The sequence below is a fragment of the Giraffa tippelskirchi genome, chromosome 1 (genome assembly GCF_054371585.1).
Source record: "Giraffa tippelskirchi isolate mGirTip1 chromosome 1, T2T-mGirTip1v1.2.pri, whole genome shotgun sequence".
Taxonomy (NCBI): Eukaryota; Metazoa; Chordata; class Mammalia; order Artiodactyla; family Giraffidae; genus Giraffa; species Giraffa tippelskirchi.
The window spans coordinates 148,646,175-148,671,483 of record NC_137275.1 but is presented as its reverse complement, the minus strand read 5'-3'; the positions used below and the strand labels follow the sequence as shown (position 1 = coordinate 148,671,483).

Genomic DNA, 25,309 nt, shown 5'->3' with positions numbered 1-25,309 from the left:
TCCCATGAAGTGATGGGACCAGATGCCATGATCTTAGTTTTCTGAATGTTGAGCTTTAAGCCAACTTTTTCACTCTCCTCTTTCATTTTCATCAAGAGGCTCTTTAGTTCTTCTTCACTTTCTGCCATAAGGGTGGTGTCATCTGCATATCTGAGGTTACTGATATTTCTCCCAGCAATCTTGATTCCAGCTTGTGTTTCTTCCAGTCCAGTGTTTCTCATGATGTACTCTGCATATAAGTTAAATAAGCAGGGTGACAATATACAGCCTCGATGTACTCCTTTTCCTATTTGGAACCAGCCCGTTGTTCCATGTCCAGTTCTAACTGTTGCTTCCTGACCTGCATACAGGTTTCTCAAGAGACAGGTCAGATGGTCTGGTATTCCCATCTCTTTCAGAATTTTCCACAGTTTATTGTGATCCACACAGTCAAAGGCTTTGGCATAGTCAATAAAGCAGAAATAGCTGTTTTTCTGGAACTCTCTTGCTTTTTCGATGATCCAGCAGATATTGGCAGTTTGATCTCTGGTTCCTCTGCTTTTTCTAAAACCAGCTTGAACATCTGGAAGTTCATGGTTCACTTATTGCTAAAGCCTGGCTTGGAGAATCTTGAGCATTACTTTACTAGCGTGTGAGATGAGTGCAATTGTGTGGTAGTTTGAGCATTCTTTGGCATTGCCTTTCTTTGGGATTGGGATGAAAACTGACCTTTTCCAGTCCTGTGGCCACTGCTGAGTTTTCCAAATTTGCTGGCGTATCGAGCGCAGCACTTTCACAGCATCATCTTATAGCCTTGTCTATCTCGATGAAACTAAGCCATGCTGTGTGGGGCCACCCAAGATGGATGGGTGGGTCATGGTGGAAAGGTCTGACAGAATGTGGTCCACTGGAGAAGGGCTTGGCAAACCACTTCAGTATTCTTGCCTTGAGAACCCCATGAACAGTATGAAAAGGCAAAAAGATAGGACACTGAAAGATGAACTCCCCAGGTCAGTAGGTGCCCAGTATGCTACTGGAGATCAGTGGAGAAATAACTCCAGAAAGAATGATGGGATGGACCAAGGTTTACAGGCCCTTAAAAGACTAATTGTACTCAGATTGCATGAATTCAACTCAAACTAGCTAAAGATTAAAGAAATCACAGGCTTATGTCATGGCAAGTTTAGGGGGGAAGACGGCCTTAGCCCCACTATTACAAGTCATCCAACTTCTGTCTCTATTTTCTGCCTTTGCTTACTTAAACTCTTGGTTTTTTCCCCCACTTCTAACTATTTCAGTGGCTGACACAAGCTATGTCTAGGGTACCTCCTTAAGTCCCAAATATGGAGGGAGAATTTTTTAGTTTATAGATACAAGCCCAGCGGTTCTGATCTTGCTTCTGTTAACTAGCAGTTAACTCTTTCCTCAAATAGCACAATGGGGATGATAAAAACCAGCCTGGAAAGGGTATTTTTGGATTTCTCTCCTACATTGGCAAGTGGATTTTTTTTTTCCCAACAGCTATCTGTATTCTTTTTATTTTTAATTGGAGAATTGCTTTACAATGTTGTTTTGATTTCTACCATACATCGATATGACTCAGTCATAGGTATACAAACGTCCCCTGCCTTGAACCTCCCTCCCACTTTCCACTTCATCCCACTGCTCCAGGCTGTCACAGAACAGGGGGTTTGAGCTCCCTGTGTCATACAGCAAATTCCCATTGGCTATCTATTTTGCATATGGTAATATATATGTTTCAAGGGTACTCTCCCAATTTGTCCCACCCTCTTCTCCCCCCACCTCCTCCACAAGTCTGTTCTCTTTGTCAGACAGGCGGATTCTTTACCACTGAGCCACCTCGGAAGCTCATGGGGCCGTTGGTGAGGTTCTAAAGGAACTGCATAGGGAGAGCTGGTTGTGTCCCGGGTCTCAGCCCTCGACCCCCAAGTCTCTCAGACTCTGGGGCACTGAGGCAGCAGCGCAACTCATGAACCCTGGAATCAAGGAAAAGTCCTGGACCCTAGGGCCGAGAAAAAAGCCAAAAGCGAGACCAAAGGGCCTGTCACGGCCGCCCTGCTCCGTAGGAGAGCGATGCTGCATAACCGTGGGGGCTGAGAACACAGCCACTCTGGCCGCAGCGAACAGAGAGCAGCAACCGCTCAGCTGTGCGAATCAAGCGGAGAACAATGCGCTCAAACCCGGCACGCGGAGGCTTGCGGTGCCCCGCCCAGGGCGGGTCCGACTCGGAGCCTGCCGGGAAATGTAGTGTCTAAAGCTGCGCCAGTGCAGCGCGGCTGCCCGCCAGCCCGAGTCACGCGCAACTACAGGTCCCAGCACGCCCCGCGAGGCCTTGATCAGCCGCTGTTCGCAGGGAAGGGAGTGGGGCGAACATGGCTGAAGACAGCCGAGGCGACCCAGCGTGCGGTGGGATGGATGGCAGGCAGGACCCGGTCCCCAGCACTGGCGGCTTCAACTTTCCAGAGTACGAGCTTTCTGAGCTAAACACGCACGCTTTCCATGTGGCCGCCTTCGGGGAGCTGTGGCGTGGCCGGCTGCGCGGGGAAGGGGACCTGTCGCTGAAGGAGCCGCCGGCAGCGGCGCTGCCGGGGGGCCGAGGAGTCACCGACTCCGGTTGCGAGGATGCCGCCGTGGCCCGCGACCTGGGTTGCAGCCTGGAGGCGGCAGCCGAGCTGAGGGCGGTGTGCGGGTGAGTGCGGGGCCGAGGAGGCTGTTGCGGCTTGGAGTCATCCGGGGTGCAGCCTTGCTCGAGGAGGCTGTTGCGGCTTGGAGTCATCCGGGGTGCAGCCTTGCTCCTGCGCTCCCCTGGGACTCATCCTTGGGCGGGCCTGTGATTTACTCCCCGGGGTAGAAGGGCCGCCCTATCAAAGCTTTCCCGGAACAACAGAAGAAGTCCCGCGAGGGGAATGCACGATTTCTTCTAGTTGGAGTGAAGGGACGAGGCAGCTGCATGAAAGATTATTTTTTCTATTCACTAGTTTTTAAAGTGCTTAATATAGGAAAATAGAGTAACAGCGACGTCTGTCATTGACATACACTTTGACGACGGAGGAACCTTAGTAATGATGAGACTGGAAGATTTAACCAGAACAGTGTTAAAACCTTGATTGTTTGTGGTCTGTTTTGGGGATCTTTTGAGTATGCCATTACGAAGATTTTCTTCAAAGTGTCTTATTTTGGGTGAAAATATAAACATCAGTAACGATCTCTTTCTCCATTAAACAATATTGGCCGCCTTCAATCAGCCATGTATCCTTTTCATTAATAGAATATCGGCGCAGAGTTCGCCTTTAATTCTCGCTCTCTGATTATTCAGTGATGTATTTGGGACACAACCCAAATGGTTGCGTGATTGCTTTTTTTGTTTGTTTTTGTTTTAGCCTTGATAAACTGAAGTGCCTTGAGGAAGGGGAGGATCCAGAAGTCATCCCAGAAAATACTGACCTAGTGACTTTGGGGTATGGAGGACTAAACTTTTATTACAAGATACTTATTAAATATTTTTTCAACATTATATTATTCAGAAGTTGACAGTATGGTATTGTTATCATGTGTGTGCTTAGTCGCTCAGTCGTGGCCTACTCTTTGCGACCCTTTTCCCCACCCCCTAAATTCAACCACTGTTGACATTTGGCCCTATTTGATTTAGCTGTATGTGTTTGAGGTAGCTGCTGTGTGTCTTTTTCTATTGCTGAACTGTTGCAGTAAGTTGCAGACCTAATTCATGGCTAAATATATCAGTGTTAATTCCTAAATGTGTCATTCTCCTACTAAATCAGAGAAGTATTATTATACTTAAGAAAATTAACAGTTAATGCACTCCCTGTAATATCTATGGAGAAGGCAATGGCACCCTACTCCAGTACTCTTGCCTGGAAAATCCCATGGACGGAGGAGCCTGGGAAGCTGTAGTCCATGGGGTCATGAAGAGTCGGATGCGACTGAGCGACTTCACTTTCACTTTTCACTTTTGTGCATTGGAGAAGGAAATGGCAACCCACTCCAGTATTCTTGCCTGGAGAATCCCAGGGATGGGGGAGCCTGGTGGGCTGCCGTCAATGAGGTCGCACAGTCGGACATGACTGAAGCGACTTAGCAGCAGCAGCTAATATCTACTCCATATTCAAATTTGTGTTTATTTTTAAATGTTTACAAAAGTACAGTTAATCCGCTTAGATTTTTGGGTGCAAGCTAAATACTCTGATGGTGTGGTAAAAGGACTAAGTTTTTAAAAAATTTTCTGTCAGATCTATACTTTTATAAAATACGATAAAAATGAATTACTAGAAAAATGAAGTTAAAAGATAAGCACAGTAGAAGTCCAAAATTTTTATTACTAAATTCAACAGTAAAATTACTTTCATAAAAGTGTGATCATTTCTAAATGCTTCCTCTCATTGTACTAACTGGATAACAGATGGTTCAGCAATCAGTTGTGGTCTGACAGCCGTATCTTGAGATACGCTGCTCTATGATAATACTGTTATAGGGAAACCACATGTAATAGTGAAATATGTAAATTCCAGTTTGTAACCTGCTTACTTCACACCATCTCAGCTATGTCGTCATCTTTTATCCTATCCTTTTTGTTGTCACCCTCAAAAATTTAGGCAGGCGATTTGACTCTATCTTGTTTATCTTTGTAATTGACAAATCTGTTTCTTTTATGCCTGTTGCTGATATTTACATTAGCAACACTTAGAGCACTGTAAAAGGTTCCTGTCTTTTCTAGGTCCTGTCTTTTCTTTTAATTTACCCATCATGTTATCACCTAAGTATGCTCATTTGCTGAGAAATTGTCAATGGCTCAGCCTCTCCTCTATGGACAAATTTCAGATTCCTCACTCAGATTCCTCATTTGAAACCTTCCACATAGCTCAAATCTGCCTTTCTTGATACATTTTGAACCATTTTCTCTTTCAGTGGCTCAGGATGCACATGGCCCCTCTCTGAGGGGAACCCTACTCTTTCTGTGGGTCCCTAAGATTCCTTTCCACATCTCTGGAACCCATCTGTCTCCCTTAGGGAATAGATGCTCTTGTAATGTTTAGAGCACTTCTAACATTTCTAAAGTATTTGAAGACTCAGTGAGAGTCCAGCTCCTTCATCTTTGAATTGCCCTTAAGCCTGTTCTACTGCTTTGCTCCATTAGGTGCCCTTAAACTGTTGTTGATTGATTAGTTGGATCTTTTTTTTTTTTTGTACAATGCACATCTGATTGTGTCACTCTCTTTTTTAAAACCTTTGTTCTTAAATGGATCACAGAGGCCTCTATAGAATGGATCTTGCTGACCTTTTCAGCCCTATGCGCTCCAGCCATGTTACACATTTCTGTTCCAAGAATGTGCACTCTCATCCTAGATCTTTGCCTAGAACACTCACGATTCCTTATACCCTGGTCTTCCTGACTTCTGCTCATTTTTCAAGTCTTAGCTGAAGGACTATGGACTCCATCTAGCTCCCCTGTTATGTTCATGTGGTCCCCAATTCTTCTCTATCGAAATACTCATCACACTTATTTAATTTTCTGTCTTATAGCTTGACTTAAAAGTTCCATAAACAATGTCTGTCACATGCACTGCCATGTCCTCCATACCTAGAATTTTGGCATATAATAGGGAGTCAGTAGATATTTGTAGAATGAGTGGGATAAATGAAACTTGCATAAACCTAAGGAAGTGATTTTTTTCCGAGATTGACTAAAAGAAGAAAGTTGATGGTAATTATAAAGCATTCTTTTTTTGCTATAATGACATGCTCATTGGCTTATAATGACTTTGTTAAGCTATGTGAAATGGTAATTTTCAGACTACTTTACACAGTGCTTCCCCTGGCTATTTTCTGTTACTAGATTCAACTGAATCTCCTTGGTTGTCTTCTAGTCTCTTCCATGGGAAATTTGAGTAGAATTATATGTATAATCTAATGCAAAAGGAGTTAGTGCAGCATTTTTTAGGTGGGATTATTTTGGTGTACTTTAAAACATATTTAAAATAGGAATAATATTAATCTAAACGGTACCACAAGTAAATTAGACTTACTTGAAAAGCCAAAAATCTGTATCTATGCTTTCTCTTCCCCTGCTAAACCTTCCTTTCTTCTCCCTACCAATAACTGAAATACATAAAAGGAAAAACAGCACTTAAGTACATGACCCCTTTATTATGTCATAAAATAAATTTCTAGCACTTCTTTTCCCCGAAGGAGCTACTGGACTCCTTTTTATGTATGTTAAGAGGAAAAAAGCAGTTGATAGACTGCTGCTCTCCCTGATCCATAGCAAGCTGAATAACTTAACTTCTGCATTTTTGAAATTTTTGTTTTTTTAAATTTTTATTACTACTTAAAGAGATTTTAATTCCTAGGAATAAGAGAGTTGTTACTACACGGGTGCTACTGAGACTTCTTTGTCACCCCAGAAGGTTAAGCAACACTGTTTTTAATTCAATAGCTTGTAAATAGAATATTTAAAAATATAATCTAAGAAAAATTTCCAGAATTGGTAAGAAAACCCAATCTTAAAAGGTCTCACTGGTTACCTAGGAAAATTAACCCAGAATTATCAACTCTGTAACAAAAATGCAAATACCAGGCCTTTCTTCCCAATTTCTAAAAAACAGACGAACAAAAAGACACATCTCATAATGAAAAAAACAGCTAATATAACAAAATATGTATAATTAGGAAATGTAATAGAATTGAGGCCATAGGCATCAGTTTTTCTATAGGCTTATAAAAGTAGTTTAGATTAGGCTTACAAAACAAAAACCTTGAAGAGACAACAAACACATCTAAAATAAAGTAATCCAGAGAGACTAAAAATAAATGGTGGGACAAGTGTGTATCAGATAAATGGAAAGAAATCGAGCAGATGTAATTAATGGTCTTGATGGACTTCCAAGGTGGCACCAGCGGTAAAGAAACCACCAGTCAATGCAGGAGACACAGGGATGTGGGTTCAATTCCTGGGTTGGAAAGATCCCCTGGAGAAGGGCATGGCAACCCACTCCAGTATTCTTGCCTGGAGAATCCCATGGACAGAGGAGCCTGGTGGGCTGCAGTCCATAGGGTCGCACAGAGTCACACATGACTAAAGCAACTTAGCACACGCACACAATAGTCTTGATATCAGAATAATAAAGTTCAAGCCTCAAAACATTACATCTGACAAAGGACATATTTTAATGTTAAAAACCACAAACCACAGTTAAGAGAAAATACTTACATATACACCAAATAATACAAAACAACCATAGGGGATATAAGCTTTATAAAACAAACTATAGGGGATATAAGAAATTAGCTAGAAATGCATTAACAATAGGGCACCTTAATATACTAATCTCAGCACAAGACAGATCAACTGAGAGCTCTAATCAGTAGGATATGTCTTATGGATATGGATATATATATATATAATATATATATAAAATTTATAGCCTATGTTAGAGACTACCTGGCACATTCAGAAAAATTGGCTATATATTAGGTCACAAAGGAAACATCAGTACCATACATAGAGTAGAAATAATATAAACACTCTGATTACAACAAAATAAAGCTAAAATTTACTCAAAACAAAAAACGGTCCATTCCAATGTGGAACTGTTCTAACAGGGCTACTGTTCCAACATTCGGAGAAGGCAATGGCAACCCACTCCATTGCTCTTGCCTGGAAAATCCCATGGACGGAGGAGCCTGGTAGGCTGCAGTCCATGGGGTTGCTAGGAGTCGGACACGACTGAGCGACTTCACTTTCACTTTTCACTTTCATGCATTGGAGAAGGAAATGGCAACCCACTCCAGTATTCTTGCCTGGAGAATCCCAGGGACGGGGGAGCCTGGTGGGCTGCCGTCTATGGGGTCGCACAGAGTCAGACATGACTGAAGTGACTTAGCAGCAGCAGCAGCAGCAGTTCCAACATGGTAAAATATGTATGCCTTAGTTGTAAAGCTAGTATGTTATTTAATAGAGAAACATTAAAGTAGTACAGGTATTTTTACTAAGATCTGGAGTAAGGCAAGCATGCCTAGAATCTCCACTTACTTTGCAGCATTGTACCATAGGATTAGCCATGCAGTTTGACAAATCAATTGGAAGCATCAGAGTAGACGATGAAGAAAAATTAATTCTATTTGTGAACGATAAAATGGTATTACCTGGAAAAGAAAAAAGTGCTAAAACAGACCCAAAACAAAAACAAAAGAATTTAGTATAAGAGCAGGATACAAAATTGATAGAGAAAAAATAATAGCCTTCATATAAACAATAAACAACTAGAGGACATAATGGTGGAGAAAATTCCTATTTACAATAGTCAGAAAGATTAAACACTTAAGAATAAATTTAAGAAGAAATGTGTAAAGCTGAGGTAGACAAAAATTGTAAACCTTCCTGAAAGACTCAGAAGAAATCTTGAAAAAAATTGAAAGATATCCTCTGTTCTTGGATAGAAATACTCAGCTTTATGGTGTTGTCAGTTCTTTCTAAGTTAATTTACAGATTAAGTATAATCCCAATAAAAATACCAAAAGTATTGGTTCCTTCATGGAGTTAAGACAGTTGATTATAAACTTCATATGGAATATTTGCAAGAATAACTAGGAAAAACTGGGTGGGGGGAAGAAAATTGTGACATCCTAGTAAATTTGCTATATATTAAAATATACTAAAAGTCTTTATAATTAAAATAGTTACTAGCTCATGAGTAGACAAATAGATGTTTAGAATAAAAGAGAGAGTCCAGTTAGATTTAAATGCATATGGAAATGTAGTGTGATACTATACACAAGAATAAACTCCAAAGGGATTGAGATCAAAATGTAGAGAATGAAACATACCTACCTTGGTATAGTGAAAGGCTTTCTAACTATGATTTAAACCCAGAGATAATAAAAGGAAAAGATTGATAAAATTGACTACATAAACATGTAAATTTTTGCATGACAAAAAACACCATAAAGTCAAACGCTGCCATATATATATATATATTGGAGAAAATATATGCCCAGAGAGCCAATAACCCTAATACATAAGCCCTTAAAAGTTAAGGGACAAATACCAAAAGCCCAAAGGGAAAATGGGAAAAAGATACGAACCAATAATTCATACATACGGAAGGATCAAAATGATTTACAAACATGAAAAAATGTTCATGCATATTCATTATTAGAGAAATGAAAGTTAAAATGACCTTTTTTCTCCTATTGTTGTTTAGTTGCTAAGTTGTGTCTGACTGTTTGTGACCCCATGGATTCTAGCCCACTAGGCTCCTCTGTCCATGAGAGTCTCCAGGCAAGAATACTGAAGTGGGTTGCCATTTCCTATTCCAGGGGTCATCCCAACCCAGGTCTGCGTTGGCAGGTGCGTTCTTTGTTACTGAGCCACAAAGGAAGCCCTTTCTCCTATTAGACTGGCACAAATTTTAAAATATACATTCTTTTGAGGAGACTGAGGGGAAGCAGGCATTTTCATACATTCCTGATGGAAACGTAAACTGATAACAGTGCTCCTCTAGGGAAATCTGGTAATGCCCAAATCTAGGTAATGCCAAAATTACCTAGGCACTTAACTTTTGACTCAGCAGTCCAACTTCTAGCATTTTCTGCTGAAGATACACCTCCAACAATATGAAAATATATTATGCACAAGGTTATTTGTTACAGCATTGTTTGTAACTGCAAATATTTGAAATATACTAAATACACATATGTAGGAGAATGTTGAAGAAATTGTATTGGACATCCACACAATGGAGTATGGTATAGCTGTGCTAAAAGATGAGGAAGGATGAACCAGTAGATTTCTAGGCAATACTGATATGTGAAAAAAAAGCAAAGCCCAAAAGCATATGCTCCCCTTTATGTAAGAAATATTACTGGGTATCAATTTATTGGCTCTCATCTAAAAATGTACCCTTTTTGCCTGCTCTGTAAAAATGAGTCTCAGCTCTTTAAATATTTTTCCTTTCCCAGCTGGCACAGTATTAAGTAAGCTTTGTCAGTAAAGAGCACAGGCGAGACTTTCGGGAGGACAGAGTTTTGCCTCTTGGTCCAGTGTTAGCAGGGACCTGCTGCGCTTCCCAAGCACCCAGCTCCTGCGTTACCAGGCGGTCAATAACACAGCAGCTTTCTCTGCCACTCCACTCAGCTTGAAACCTCTCTATAAAAGCTTTTCCTGGCACCCTTGCGGGCAGATTTCCAGCAGTTTTCACTTATGTACCCTAGCAACTTCTCTGACATTCAGCAAGTCACAGCCATTCCCTCTCCCACAAGGTCTGGATCTGAGTTCTGGGGGAAGAAAAGGGAGCCACCTTTGGCTTTTCTTTCTTAGCACAAGGGAGGATATGCCTTGTGTCTGCTATTCCTGTATTCTCTAGATTTCCCTACTTCTTACTTGGCATTCCCTCATCCCTCCAGTCCTAAGATAGTAATTCATTAGATTAAGCTTTGTCTGGTTACTGTTTGGGCTTCCCTGGTGGTTCAGATGGCAAAGAATCCACCTACAGTGCTGGAGACCTGGGTTTGATCCCTGGGTTGGGAAGATCCCCTGGAGAAGGGAACGGCTACCCACTCCAGTATTCTGACCTGGAGAATTCCATGGACTATATAGTCCATGGGATCAAAAAGAGTCGGACACAACTGAGTGACTTTAACTTTCACTTAGTTACTGTTTAATTTTTTTCTCCTAATTAAACTCAGACTGATAGAAAAAGTAATGTAAGAAAATTTGTAGATATCTATGTATTTGAACAAAAACAATGGAGAGGATAAATCAGAACTGTAGAGGTTTGTGGCCCACAGTGGGTAGATAGGAGAGGGTTGGAAAGAAAGGAGGGAACAGGTACAGGTTAGTGGTCCAGACAAAGAAGGAATGATGCTTCTCTAAATACATATACTATTTTATAACTCTCTTAGAACCATAGTAGTGGTTCACATATCTTTTACACACCTCAAAAGTAATTAGACAATTAAAACCAGCCAGGATGTTGGGGGAGACTGAAGTAGTTAGTCTAATTGTGTTACAAGTGAATAGCATAACAACACTGAAGAGAATTAGGAATAAAGATCTAATCTGATTCTGTACATACTTTGCATACACAAAGTATGCAAAGTATGCACATTCTGCAATACTTTGATTCAGTGTTGTAAGGCTGAAGACAAGAAGAACTGTTAATGATTAGTGGTTTTCACAAGGGTGTTAGCAGGTTAGCAGTTCTGAAGCCATGTATTTTAAAGAACCAAACACTTAAGTGAATAGATTTAGATACTGGGATCTGAGTTTCTCACTTGTGGAGGAAAAGTTGTAAATAAGGAAACATTGAAGGCTAAAATGAATCCTGTGATTCTTGGGATTAGAAGTATTAGTTTAAACCATGGATTTAAAAAATACATAATGGAAAAATACAGAAACACAGATGTGTGTACATGTGTGGTTGTATGTATGTTTCCTCTGAGGCTTCCCTAGTGGGTCAGCTGTAAAGGGTCCACCTGCCAATGCAGGAGATGCGGGTTCGATCCTTGGGTCGGGAAGATTCTGTGGGGGAGGAAATGGCAACCCACTCCAGTATTCTTGCCTGAAAAATCTCGTGGACAGAAGAGCCTGGCAGCCTGCAGTCCGTGGGGTCACAAAGGATCAAACTCGACTGAACACACACAGTATGTTTCCTACCTCTGCTGAGAGTCCTGGATGCAGTGACTGCAGGAACAATGAGAATGCCTCACGTTCAGATGCAGGTGTCTAAACCTCTTTCCAGTGAAGGAACTAGGTCTCTTAGGAGGAGTGGCTGATTTAGGGCTGAGACATGAAAATATAGGGTGAGCCTTGAGCATTTTATGGTTCCACAAAGTAAGGAAATGGTTAAATAGGAAAAACGAAAATTATGAGAACTTGTTGATAGAACGGGAGCTCCTAATGGCCAAAGCTAGACTAATTTGAGCATTGAGCAACAGAATAACAATAATGTTAGATTTTAACTTGTAGAATAAGGTAAATATTTATGAATCCATACTAATACAAGTAACCAAATAAATAAATGGGAAGAAAGAGGCAGGTTTTCCTCATAATACCAGTGAATGAATGTTAAAGGTGAAAAATAGAGAATCACTGTTAGGCATAAACCACAGTAATACATGTTGCAGACAAAATCTACTAGTGAATGATAAATTACTGGATGAAAGTTTCAAGAGAAACAAGATTTGCATAGTCTCAAAGTATCTCACCCCCCCACCCCGCCCCCAAACACTTAGCAGGTACAAATGAAAAGAAAATATCTTTCTAGTGTGGGAACCTGGCAGATAGGAACTTAAACAAGGTAAGTATCTCCAGGAATAAGATATTAATATTATGAATAACATTGTTAACCTCATGATGATACAGTGAGGACATCATCTTGTGGTGTTCTTGCCCAAAGTATATAAGCTTATTCCAATTATGAGGAAACAGCAATTAAGGACATTCTACAAAAGCACTGATTAGGGCTTTTTGAAAGTGTCAAGATGATGAAAGACAGACTGAGGAACTTTAAAAGACTGGAGGGGAAAGGAGAAATAAGAAAGTGTTTGCATAGGATTCTGAGACAGATAAAGAAGCACTAAACTTAATAATTGGTGAAATTTGAAAAAGTTTTGTAGTTAATAATACTGTATTAGTGTTAATTTCCTGGTCTTGATAATCTCTGAACATGTAAGATGTTAACAGGGAATACTGGGTAAGAGATATAAGGGAACTCTGTAATATTTTTGCAGCCTTTCTTTAAGTCTAAAATTAGTTCAGAATAAAAAACTAAATATTAAAGATATTTTTGAAGCCCCCCAAAATGTTGAAGTCTGATTTTTCTTGTAACAGGGTTAGAAAGAGGCTTCTGAAACACCGGGAAGAAACCTTAACGATAGATCGAGCCTGCAGACAAGAAACATTTGCTTACGAGATGGTAAAAGTCCTCTCTTTTCCACCTTTTCCCATGAAACAAAATCTCTTTATTGGCTGTTACCCATAACTGTATGGTAGTTTATATTGGATATGCTTAGCTGGAAACAAATGCGAGAACCTTCACTGGGACTGGGAACTAGTAGGAGAAAAAGACCCATAAAATTCAGGTGATGGGGAATTTCCTGATAGTCCAGTAGTTAGGACTGCACACATTCAATCCCTGGGGTGTGGGTTTGATCCCTGTTGGCAAACAGATCCTGCAAGTCGTGCAGCGCAGGCAAAAAAAAGAAAATTCACAAGATGGCACATTTTCCTCTCAGTGCTCTGCCTTTATTTTTGTTTTTACTTTGGTCTTGCTCTCTATTAGGCTAATTTCATGCCTCTCACCACCCTATTTCTGATGTTTTTGTTCTGCTCCTGGTTTTGGTCTGTAGTGTGTGCTCAGTGGTGGCTGACTCTTTGCAACCCCATGGACTGTGGCCCACCAGACTCCTCTGTCCATGGAATTTTGCAGGCAAGAATACTGGAGTGCGTTGCCATTTCCTCTTCCAGGGGATCTTCCCAACCCAGGGACCAAACCCATGTCTCTTAGGTCTCCTGCACTGGCAGGTGGGTTCTTTACCACTGTGCCACCCATTCTTTTCTAATCCATTATTTCTTAGGTAAAACCCTCAGAATGACTTAAGATGTGAGTACAGAGGGATTTACATAACATGAAATTTAACATTTTAACCATTTTATTAGTTTTGCTGTGGGTTTTTCATATATGGCCTTTATCACGTTCAGTAAGTTCCCTTCAGTTCCTATTTTATTTAATGTTTTTATCAAGAAAGGGTATTGAGTTTTGTAGAAATTTTTTTTTGCATCAGTTGGGATGATGTGTTTTTTTCCATCATTCTGTTAGTGTGGTGATTTGTTATGTTGAAATACCCTTGCATCCTCAGAATGAATCCCCCTTGGCTTTGTGACATGCAGTCCCTTTTATATGCTGCTGAACTTGATTTGCTAGTATTTTGTTAAGTTTTATCTTTATATTCATAAGGGATATTGACCTGTAGTTTTCTCACAGTGTCTTTGTCTGACTTGGGTATCAGAGTGTGGTGATCTCATAGAATAAATTAGGAAGTATTTTCTCCTTTTCAGATTTTTTTTTGGAGGACTTTAGGATGGATTGGTAAATTCACATGAAGCCATCTAGTCCTGGGCTTTTCTTTGTTAGGAGGTTTTTAATTTTGATTCAGTTTTCTTACTTGTTACAGTTCTATTCATACTTTATATTTTTTCTTGAGTCAATTTTGATTATTTCCTTCCTTCTGCTAGCATTGGGTTAAGTTTTCTTTTTTGGTTCCTTAGGGTATGCACTTGGGTTATCGGTTTGAGATTGTTCTTTTCCAGTGTAGATGTTTAGAGCTGAAAGTTTTCCTCTTTCTAGTGCTTTTGCTGCATCTTGTTAAGTTTCTAATGTTGTGTTTTTGTTTTCATTTGTCTCAAAGTATTCTGTTATTTCCCTTGTGGTTTCTTTTTTGACCTATTGGTTGTTTAAGAGTGTATTGTTTAATTTCCACATGGGAATGTTCAGTTTTCCGTCTCAATGTTTGGGGTTCCTCAATGGTAGTTTCTGTCAGATCTTTTTTTCTTGTGAATAGGGCATATTTTCCTGTTTCCTTGTGTGTTTGATAAGTTTTTGTTGAGAACTGGACATTCTGAGTGTGTTTTTTTCTTTGTTGGGCTAGAGCTGTTTTGCATTTTCCAAACTATTTTTCCAGTGTGTAGTCCTTGTTGTGTACAGGCATATCTCATTTTACTGCACTTTATTATGCTTTGCAGGTAGTGTGGTGGTGGTTTTTTTTGAAAATTATGGTTTGTGGCAACCCTGCATTGAGTAAGTCTGTTTGGCACCATCTTTCCAACAGCATTTACTCTCTTAATGTCTCTGTCACATTTTGATTATTCCCACAATATTTCAAACTACTTCATTATTATCATACTTATTATGGTGATCTCTGATCATTAACATTACTACTACAGCTCATTGAAGGCAAAGAAGATAGCGTTTTTTATCAATAAAGTGTTTTTAATTACGGTTCCAGTCTGTACATTGTTTTTTGGGACATAATGCTATTATTACACACTAAATAGACTACAGCATAGTGTAAATAAAATTTATGTGCATTGGGAAACCAAAAAATTCATATGACTCACCTTATTGAGATACTTGTTTTTGTGGCAGTCTTGAGCTGAACCCACAGTAGTTCAAGGTTTACCCATATGGTCGCTGATGTTTCTGATTCATTATCTCTAGTCAACCAGTGACCTGATCAAGATTTCCTTAAATGTCTGACTCCACAAAGGGTCCTGTGTCTTTAAATTTTCTGGTTGATGCTGCTGGGGGAAGCCACTGCTGGTAAGAGCATTGCAGAGAAGCAGCCAATTCTGACTCCATGTTGAAACTGTTTCTTTGACTTGCTTTTCATTGCTTTTGTTTTTATAATCATATGTAATGGATGCTTAAAAGGACCCTGCCCCTCAGCCTGACTGTTAAAGTGCCTTTTTTCAGAACCCTGTCCTCCTGTAGATGGCAGGAAGGAAGAAATGAACACATCCCCTGCCTGAGGCTTGCCGTTCTAGGAGATGTTTGCAAGATTAATGGCCTTTTTCTTTGCTTCCTCACCTCCCCCCATCTCTGACCTATAAAAGAACCTGGCATTTGGACCCCAATAAGATGGTTATTTTGAGGCACTAGCCTGCCATCTTCTCAGTCTGCTAGCTTTCTGAATAAAGTCATTTTCCTTGCCTCAACACCTCATCTCTCAGATTCATTGGCTTGTCATGGGGTGAGCAGAGTGAGCTTGGACTCCATAACAAGAGGGCCAGAACCAAGGCAAGCTTTTGCACCCAGGCCTCAGAGCATTGCCAGACCAACCACAGCATGCTTACCCCTATTTTTTTGGAGAACATGATCCAACACTGCTCATCATGGCATCAGCTACCTTTTCCAGGACCACAGCCTGCTATCTCTACATCTGCAATGGGGCTAAGAGTGGGGCATGGTAGTTGGTTTATACCCTCTGCTTACCTAGGAAATATTAGCAGCTTGTTTCTTTGTTGGGCACTCACCTGATTGATACAAGAGTTTGATCAGAGTCCAGCGTGCCAAAATAGTTAATTCCAATCTCTTTTCATCTTAATGGTTGCTTTGCTGGAGGGACTTATCCTACTGTGCCTCCGTTTCCTACTGTGCCATTTTGCATGACGTCATTCCCACCTATTTTTAAAACATTTTTTGCACCTTCTTAACCAGTCCACTCTGGTGGCCTCTATTTTATAGGTATTGGGGCTTCCCTGGTGGCTCAAATGGTAAAGAATCTTCCTACAATGCAGTAGACTGGGGTTTGATCCCTGGGTTGGAGAGATCCCTTGGAGAAGGGAATGGGCCACCCACTGCAGTATGCTTGCCTTGAGAACTCCATGGACAGGGGATCCTGGTAGGCTAAGCACATATAAAGGAAAGTGTGATGTTGTAATGGATTAAAGATGTGATAGCAAATTTGGAAAACTCATCAGTGGCCACGGGACTGGAAAAGGTCAGTTTTCATTCCATTCTCAAAGAAAGGCAATACCAAAGAATGTTCAAACTGCCACACAATTGCACTCATCTCACACACTAGCAAAGTAATGCTCAAAATTCTCCAAGCCAGGCTTCAGCAATACGTGAACCATGAACTTCAGATGTTCAAGCTGGTTTTAGAAAAGGCAGAGGAACCAGAGATCAGTTGCCAACATCTATCTGCTACATCATCGAAAAAGCAAGAGAGTTCCAGAAAAACACCTATTTTTGCTTCATTGACTATGCCAAAGCCTCTGACTGTGTGGATCACAATAAACTGTGGAAAATTCTGAAAGAGATGGGAATACCAGACCACCTGACCTGCCTCTTGAGAAACCTGTATGCAGGTCAGGAGGCAACAGTTAGAACTGGACATGGAACAACAGACTGGTTCCAAATAGGAAAAGGAGTACATCGAGGCTGTATATTGTCACCCTGCTTATTTAACTTATATGCAGAGTACATCATGAGAAACGCTGGGCTGAAAGAAACACAAGCTGGAATCAGGATTGTTGGGAGAAATATCAATAACCTCAGATATGCAAATGACACCACCCTTATGGCAGAAAGTGAAGAACTAAAGAGCCTCTTGATGAAGGTGAAAGAGGAGAGTGAAAAAGTTGGCTTAAAGCTCAACATTCAGAAAACTAAGATCATGGCATCTGGTCCCATCACATCATGGCAAATAGATGGGGAAACAGTGACAGACTTTATTTTTTTGGGCTGCAAAATCACTGCAGATGGTGACTGCAGCCAGGAAATTAAAAAACGCTTGCTCCTCGGAAGGAAAGTTATGACCAACCTAGATAGCATATTAAAAAGCAGAGACATTACTTTGCCAACAAAAGTCCGTCTAGTCAAGGCTGTGGTTTTTCCAGTAGTCATGTATGGATGTGAGAGTTGGACTGTAAAGAAAGCTGAGCACTGAAGAATTGATGCTTTTGAACTGTGGTGTTGGAGAAGACTCTTTAGAGTCCCTTGGACTGCAAGGAGATCCAACCAGTCCATCCTAAAGCAGATCAGTCCTGGGTGTTCATTGGAAGGACTGATGTTGAAGCTGAAACTCTGATACTTTGGCCACCTGATGCGAAGAGCTGACTCATTTGAAAAGACCCTGATGCTGAGAAAGATTGAGGGCAGGAGGAGAGGGGATGACAGAGGATGAGATGGTTGGATGGCATCACTGACTGAATGGACATGAGTTTGTGTAAACTCCGGCAGTTGGTGATGGACAGGGAGGCCTGGAGTGCTGCAGTCCTTAGGGTCGCAAAGAGTTGGACATGACTGAGCAACTGAACTGAACTGACTGAAAGATGTGATACTGTACTAAAAACAGGGTTTTAGAGTGAAACATATCTCTGTTTGCATTCTAACTGTCTGATTTACCCTCGGTTAATTGGTGAAGCTGAGTTTCATCTGTCAAATAACTTTCTTGATAATATGGAAGTGAAATTGCTCCAGTTGTATCCGACTGTTTGTGACCTCATGGATTGAGCCCGCCAGGCTCCTCTGTCCATGGAATTCTCTAGGCAAGAATACTGGAGTGGGTTGCCATTTCCTTCTCCAGGGGATCTTCCTGTCCCAGGGATCAAACCTGCATCTCCTGCATTGCAGCCATATTCTTCATTGTCTGAGCCACAAGGGAAGCCGTGATAATATGGAAGAAGATATATAAAAGTGTTAATGACTGTAAATGTCAGTATTATACCAGTGTTAGGTGATACTCCTATTTTATCATCAATTGCTAAGCACTTAGTGCCAAGCATCTTATTAGGTGCTTTATTTTGCATTCCCAGCAACTATTCTGTAAAATAAGTATTTTCTCTTTTTTTTACAGATGATGAAACTAAAGGTTAGCGAGGTTTTTTAAACAATTTTCTTGAAGTAGAATTAGGAGCTAAATCCAGGGCTGATTCAAGCCCTTGCTTATAGCCCTTATACTACACTGCCTCTGATCTGGGTCACAGTGTCTGATTTTAACGTCTCTTATTGTTTTCCTTCTTCAGGAGTCACATGCTATAGGGAAAAAGCCTGAAAATTCAGCTGACATGATTGAAGAAGGAGAGCTTATCCTATCTGTAAATATCTTCTACCCTGTGATTTTTCATAAGGTCAGTAGTAAAACCTTTTGGACTTTACAGATAATATGAGTGACTTTTGCCAGAGAGTTTATTTATTTAAATCTTATTTGAACCAAAATAAACACAGGCATATGCTGTTTTATATGACATTCTGCTATATTCTTGAGTTCTTTGTTTTATAAGGAATATCAAAATGTAAATTTTCATATAATCTCTTGAGTAATAGGATTACCATTACAGTGTTGGAATATATACCTGATTTTTGTACTAGTAGCCAATGAAAGTGTGTAAATCCGCAGTGATTCTGATAGTATTTTTTCTTGATGATTTTTTTTTTTTTTTGATAGAAAAACTGGTTAAGGAGCATTTTGTTTTGTTTTTACCAATTCAGAATTCTTGGGAAGTTATTGAACTAGCTAAGGACAGCTCTTCTTAGATGAAAATGCAGAAAGTTAGCAGGTCAGGGGTATCCAGGAATTTCTTAGCAATCTCTAGTAAAAAGAACTCTATCCCAGTGCATATATTCTTAATTTCCCAAATAGATGTATCATAAACTTTAATAAGATTTCATTGAAATATTACTGTACATAAATTGCACTTGTGAATAAACTTTTATGAATCATCTGTGGTATAGCTAGCACTAATTATTAGATTGGTACAAAAATAATTGTGGTTTCAGACTGTGAATTTTAAATCATTATAATTAGGCTCAAACACATCTTTATTAATCAAAATAGAAAACATTACAATCAACACATCTTGCCAATGAGAAATAAGTTTTTTTATTCCTGTAGCATAGAAATCCAGGCTTCAGGATTTGATGAACTCTTGGAAAGCATTTTTTCCCTCCTGCTGGTTGTGGAAGCGTTTTGCCTTTAAGAAGCTGTCAAGATGCTTGAAGAAGTGGTAGTCAGTTGGTAGTCAGGTGAATATGGCAGGTGAGACAAAACCTTGTGGCCCAGTTCATTCAACTTTTGAAGTGTTGGTTGTGTGATGTGTAGTCAGGCATTGACGTGCATAAAATTGGGCCCTTTCTGTTGACCAGTGCTGGCTGCCAGTGTTGCAGTTGCATCTCATCTATTTGCTGAGCATACTTCTCAGATAAAATGGTTTCGCTGGGGTTCAGAAAGCTGTAGTGGTCAGACCAGCAGCAGAACGCCAGTGACCATGACGTTTTTTTGGTGCACATTTGCTTCAGGAAGTTCTTTGGAGTTTCTTCTCGGTCCAACCACTTAGCTGGTTGTCGCCAGTTCTCATATAAAGTACACTTTTTGTAGCAAATCACAATTCAATCGAGAAGTGGTTCATTGTTGTCGTATAGAATAAGGAAGACAACACTTCAGAAAGAAAGGTTTTTTTGATTTTCAGTCAGCCCATGAGACACCCACTTACTTTTTCACCTTTCCAATTTGCTTCAATGAGGAATAGCTGTAGAATGGTTGACGTTGAGTTCTTAGGAAACTTGTGTAGTTTCAAGAGGATCAGCTTCGATGATAACCCTCAACTGGTTTTTGTCAACTTTGATGGCTGTCCACTCTGCTCCTCATCTTCATGGTTCTTGTCTCCTTTGCAAAACTTCATGAAGTTTTGCACTGTACTGTAAGTTTGTTAGCAGTTCCTGGGCCAAATGCATTGTTGATGTTTCAAGTTGTCTCTGTGGCTTTACAACCCATTTTGAACTCGAATTAGAGAATCACTCAAATTTGCTTTTTGTCTAACATCATTTCCATAGTCTAAAACAAATATAAACAGCAGGTAGTAAGTTATTAGCAAAAAAGAGAAAAGGGAGAAATGTGCAATAAAGTGATGTATAACATAACCACGTTTATTTAAGAATATGTTCCAATATCAAACAACAAATTTCAACAGTGTAAAAACCACAGTTACTTTGCACCAATCTAATACCCTGTTTGATTAAGATCCTAAATTATCAATCAAAGAAAACAAAGCAAAACAAAACTAATAAAACCAAACGTGGGCAGTGTATAGCTTCCTTGATTTCAGTGAGGTAGCTTTCAGGACAATTTAAAAGTCAGTGAAGTTATATTCCTAAGACTCTTCATATTAATGTCACTTTAGTAGCAACTTGGTTATAAATTTTCACTTAAACTAAAAAAAGTTTTATTGCCAGGTGTATTAGTCCATTCTGGCTGCTATAACAAAACAGCACAAACTGGGTGGCTTATAGGCAATAGAAACTTGTTTCTCACAGTTATGGAGGCTGGAAGTCTAAGATGAGGGTGCCAGCATCTGGTGATCGCCCTCTCCCAGGTCACATCCTTTTTATAAAAGCTCTAATCTCATTCATGAGGGGGTCCACCCTCATGACCTAATCACCCTCAAAGGCCCCACCTCCTAACATCAGCACACTGGGCCTTAGGAGTCCAACATGTGAATTCTGGGCACATGTAAGCAGTGCAGCACCAAGTGTCTGTTGTACTCATAGGATTTTAATTTATGGAGGTGACTGAGTGACAGCACTGGAGACCAGTGTCATTGAAAGATTTTCATTATTTACATTTCCTGGGGGGAAGAGTATGCCATGTCATGCAGGACCAAAGGGGAAGTACCAGGATCAGTCAGGAGGCAAGGGGAAAGCACAGGCCACAGCCCTTATTGGTTTCCACAGGAAAGGCAAGTCAGAGCAGAGTAAACAGTTTGGCATTGGCTAGCTTGAATAACTCCTGTGGGCTCTGGGCTCTGGGGCTGTCCTAGTTGTCTGGTACCTGGCTGTGGTTTGACCTAGGACAGAGGAGAAATACTGACTTGGTATAATGAGAGTTAGATAGAGATAGTTTCAGAGTATGGGCTCTGGATCACAATAGAGAGGTAAATAACTGACAATTAGTTTGGACCTATAATTAATTGATGCTGGGACTTCTCAGTGGTAAAGAATCTGCCTTCCAATGCAGGGAACATGGGTTCAGTCCCTGGTCAGGCAGCTAGGATCCCACATGCTGTGGGGCTACTTAGCCCACATGCCACAACTAGACAGAAGCCCTTGCGTCACAATGAACGATCCCACATGTCAGTCACAGGGATGATCCTACATGCCACAGCTAAGACCCGACACCCGCCAAATAAATAAAATGAATAAATATTTTTAAAAGATCAGTGCTAAGTAGACAAATGCAGAATCTAAGAAAACTCAGGACACCATATTATGGGTATAACTTAAGATAACAAGTAACTTAATTTAGATCTGGTCATGACAGGATTTATAGTTGAATTGCTTTGTCTCTAAGTGAACACTGATTTATTCATTGTCTGACTCGTAGCACAAAGAACACAAGCCCTACCAAACGATGCTGGTATTGGGCAGTCAAAAGCTCACGGAACTGAGGGATTCCATTTGCTGTGTCAGTGACCTCCAGATTGGTGGGGAATTCAGCAACACTCCTGACCAGGCTCCTGAGAACATCAGCAAAGTAAGGTGATTTTTAAAATTTCTAACCATCATAGAACAGGAGGAAATAATAATCATAAGCTAAGGAAATAGGATTACAGGCTCATAAGCATTCTAGTAAATGCTTTCTCCTGTGCCATTCCATCAAGCTTATCCCTTCTTTTTATCATCAAGACCTTTTCAAAGATGAGGCTATATTTGGTTTTGATTTCATCCCCCATTTATTTCTCAACCATTCTTTGTACACTCTTCTTTCTAAGGGCACAGTATCACCTGATTATCTAACCAATAGGTCTCTCTTCCATGTGCATACAACTTGACCTCACTGTAGCATTGGAATTTGCTGCTCACTCTCTTCTTTCAAACTCTGTATGAGTGTGTCTGTCATAACTGACCCTAGCAGAGGGTTTGAGTCCACCTAAGAGCATCACTACCCACAGAAGAACCTTTCAGTCCAAGGACAGAAGCAAACAGGGACATATCCTGTGACATTGGGCCTTGCTGGTACTTCCCAGGGTGCTGCTCTCAAAAGGACAGAGAAACCTTCCATACCCACTGAAACAGGAGAGAAAGGCAGACTGGCCACCCACAGTTTTCAGAAGGGATTGCTTACTCAATAATGTAGTAGGGCCTGGATCCTTCTGAATTTCATCACAGAGCAAGCTTGACCCAATTCTATTAGCTGGTACAACTCTGGCAGAGGACTTCAGATTTACTGGCATATTTAAGAGGGACAGCATCTCCTGTAGGTCACTAAAAAGCTGTTTGGAACAATTAGAATGGCAATAGAATTTGGACAAGAACCATCAGAATCTCTTTTTTTGCTTGTTCCTTTATCATCAGCCACATAAATGCCATTATAACTTAGGTCTCATCTTAATTCTTATTCTGAATTCATCTCCTGGGCTTTCCCCCCAGTTTTAATTTTCATGGTTTTAAGTATACTCCAGTCTTTATGAATCTCTTTCTCTCTTGGTTTCCAAACTCATTCTTTTTAAGTGTCTACTGGACATTCTCACTTAGCCTCAGTGCTGCGTGGCATTTTTACCACCTCTCTATAGTTGATACACTCTTCCACTTTTCAAGGTAATTGTTTTGTTCCTTCTGAAACTGCCAACATCTTTTCCTTGTCGCTTCCCTTCAGCTGCTGTTTATTTCACTGAGAAAGTAAGTTATCAGAAAAGAAGTTTCTATCATCTCTCACCCACATTTACCCATCTGCCCATGCATTCTGTCTTCCCACCTGTTACACTGGATGGATTAAAACTGCTGCTATCAAAGGCCAATCTAGGTGTCTGCTAGATTCCAACCCCACTGTATAACCAAGGACTTTGTTCTTGTACTATCCCCTTTTTTCCCTGCATCATCAGCTTTTTCCCTTCTGTTGCCTGTCCCATCAGTACACAGATAGGCTGTAATATCTCCTATCCTAAAACCTTCTCTTACCATGTATCTTCCTCTGGCTACCATCTCATTTTTCTATTTTCTTCTCATTAAACTGACTCAAGAATTATGAATTAATAATAGTGCCTCAGCTCATGGTTTCTCTTTTTCTCTCCCCTTTGTCTTACACGCACTCTTGTTCATCACCACTTCACCAAAATCACTTCATTGTTGTCACCATAGATTCATTTCTCATCTTGCTTGATCTCTCATCAGCACATGACACAAGCGAATATTCCTTCTTCCTTGAACCACTTTCTTAACTTGGCTTCTAAGACATTACACCTGCCTAATTTTCTTCCTATCCGACTGACTTTTTACTCCTCTGCTGGATGCTTCTGATCCTCCTAACTGGTGAATGTTACTAAGCCCTTTGAATCAAGGTGAACTTGTCCAGATTCCTAGTCCAGATTTGTATCTCCAATCTCAGCATCTCCAAACTCCAGATTTATTTTTTCCAACTGTCTCCTTGACCATTACTGAACGTCTAATAGCCACTTTAAACCTAATATGTTCAGAAACAGACTCTAGTTCTCTCTTCCTCCTCAAATCTGTACCTTCCCCAGTGTTTCCATCTCAGTAAATATGCTCATTCTACACCTGGTTGGTTGAACCAACAACCTTGGAATCATCTTTCCCTCCTTTTCATCCCACATGGAAGGCATCAGCAAGTGCTTTGGCTCTACTTTCAAATTATGTTTAGTATCCGCCCGTGTATCTGCTTCACAGGTAGCAGCCTGAAAAACCACCATCATCTCTTGCCTGAACTGTGGAATAGCCTAGTGACCATTCCTGCTTCTCCCTTTCACACTTCTGTTTATCCTTTACACCAAGCCAGAATGATACTCTAAAGTATCAGGCAGACCCTGTTGCTTTTCAACTCGAAAGTCTATAGAGGCTTCCTCTTATATCTAGAATAAAATACAAAGTCCTTTCTGTGGTCCTGTCTGCCTCTGGACTTTATGTCCTAACACTCTCTTTGTCACTTGTTGCCTTAACACCATGTGCCATTCTTGCTCTTTCGCATATATGCTCAGGGTCCTGCTCAGAGCCTATGTTTCTCTTGTTTCCTCACCTTAGGTATTGTTATTCACCCGGGTATTCAGATGGCTCACTCCCTCATTTCTTCATGTTTCTGATGTTGCCTTGACAAAGAGATCTTTCCCTCTCTTCCCCAGACTTGCTAAGAACACTACCTAATGTTAAGTTATATGTTTGTCTGTCTTCTCTTGAACCATGAGGGTAGGGACTTTGTTTTAGGAATACAGGAATACAGAGGAATTTAGGAATTAGGAATACAGAGATGTATTTCTGTGATGATGTGTGGCACAGAGGAAGTGGTCAAGTCCTTGTTGAATAAATAAACGAACCAGAATACCTCAAGCTCAACGTTTAGTCTTGAACTCATTACTCTACTGTCTCCCTTTTTCTTCAGATGAAACTCTCCTTTTCCATTCCTCTTTATTCTGCCATAATAGCTCCAGATTCTTTTCCACTGCTGTGTGCTTTAGTTTGGGCCCTCAGCATCTTCTCCAGGAACTGTTACAGAGACTTCTTAACTGGTTTTCCCACCTTAAGACTGTCCTATACATGCCACTCAAGATGTCTTTTAAAAAGAAATCGAACACCAAGAGGGAACTCTCTGGACATTGGGTGATTGTGATATGTTGGTGTAGGTTTATCCGTGGTAACAAATGTACCATTCTGGTGAGTGGTGTTGATAATGCAGGCAGGCCATGCATGTGTGTGGGGGCAAGGGCTGTATGGGACACCTCTGCCTTCCTATTTTATTGTAAACCTAAAACCACTCTAAAAGAATAAAATGTTTAAAAAATCGATCC

The 25,309-nt window shown here is 40.4% G+C and overlaps 1 protein-coding gene across 4 annotated transcripts in view; it reads left to right on the top strand.

Moving 5' to 3' along the window:
* Nucleotides 1-2,363: 2,363 nt before the first annotated feature.
* SNAPC3 (small nuclear RNA activating complex polypeptide 3) overlaps nt 2,364-25,309 on the top strand; it is a 38,469-nt gene continuing 15,523 nt past the window's right edge. The window contains exons 1-5 of one of the 4 annotated variants that reach the window (XM_081499907.1): nt 2,364-2,464; nt 3,381-3,458; nt 12,848-12,932; nt 18,545-18,649; nt 21,898-22,047. In XM_081499907.1, the coding sequence (XP_081356033.1) occupies nt 2,373-2,464; nt 3,381-3,458; nt 12,848-12,932; nt 18,545-18,649; nt 21,898-22,047 (510 nt within the window). In that variant the 5' untranslated portion in view covers nt 2,364-2,372. Of the gene's footprint in view, nt 2,690-3,380; nt 3,459-12,847; nt 12,933-18,544; nt 18,650-21,897; nt 22,053-25,309 lie in introns of all 4 variants that reach the window. The other 3 variants (XM_081499878.1, XM_081499887.1, XM_081499897.1) reach the window with 3 other exon arrangements.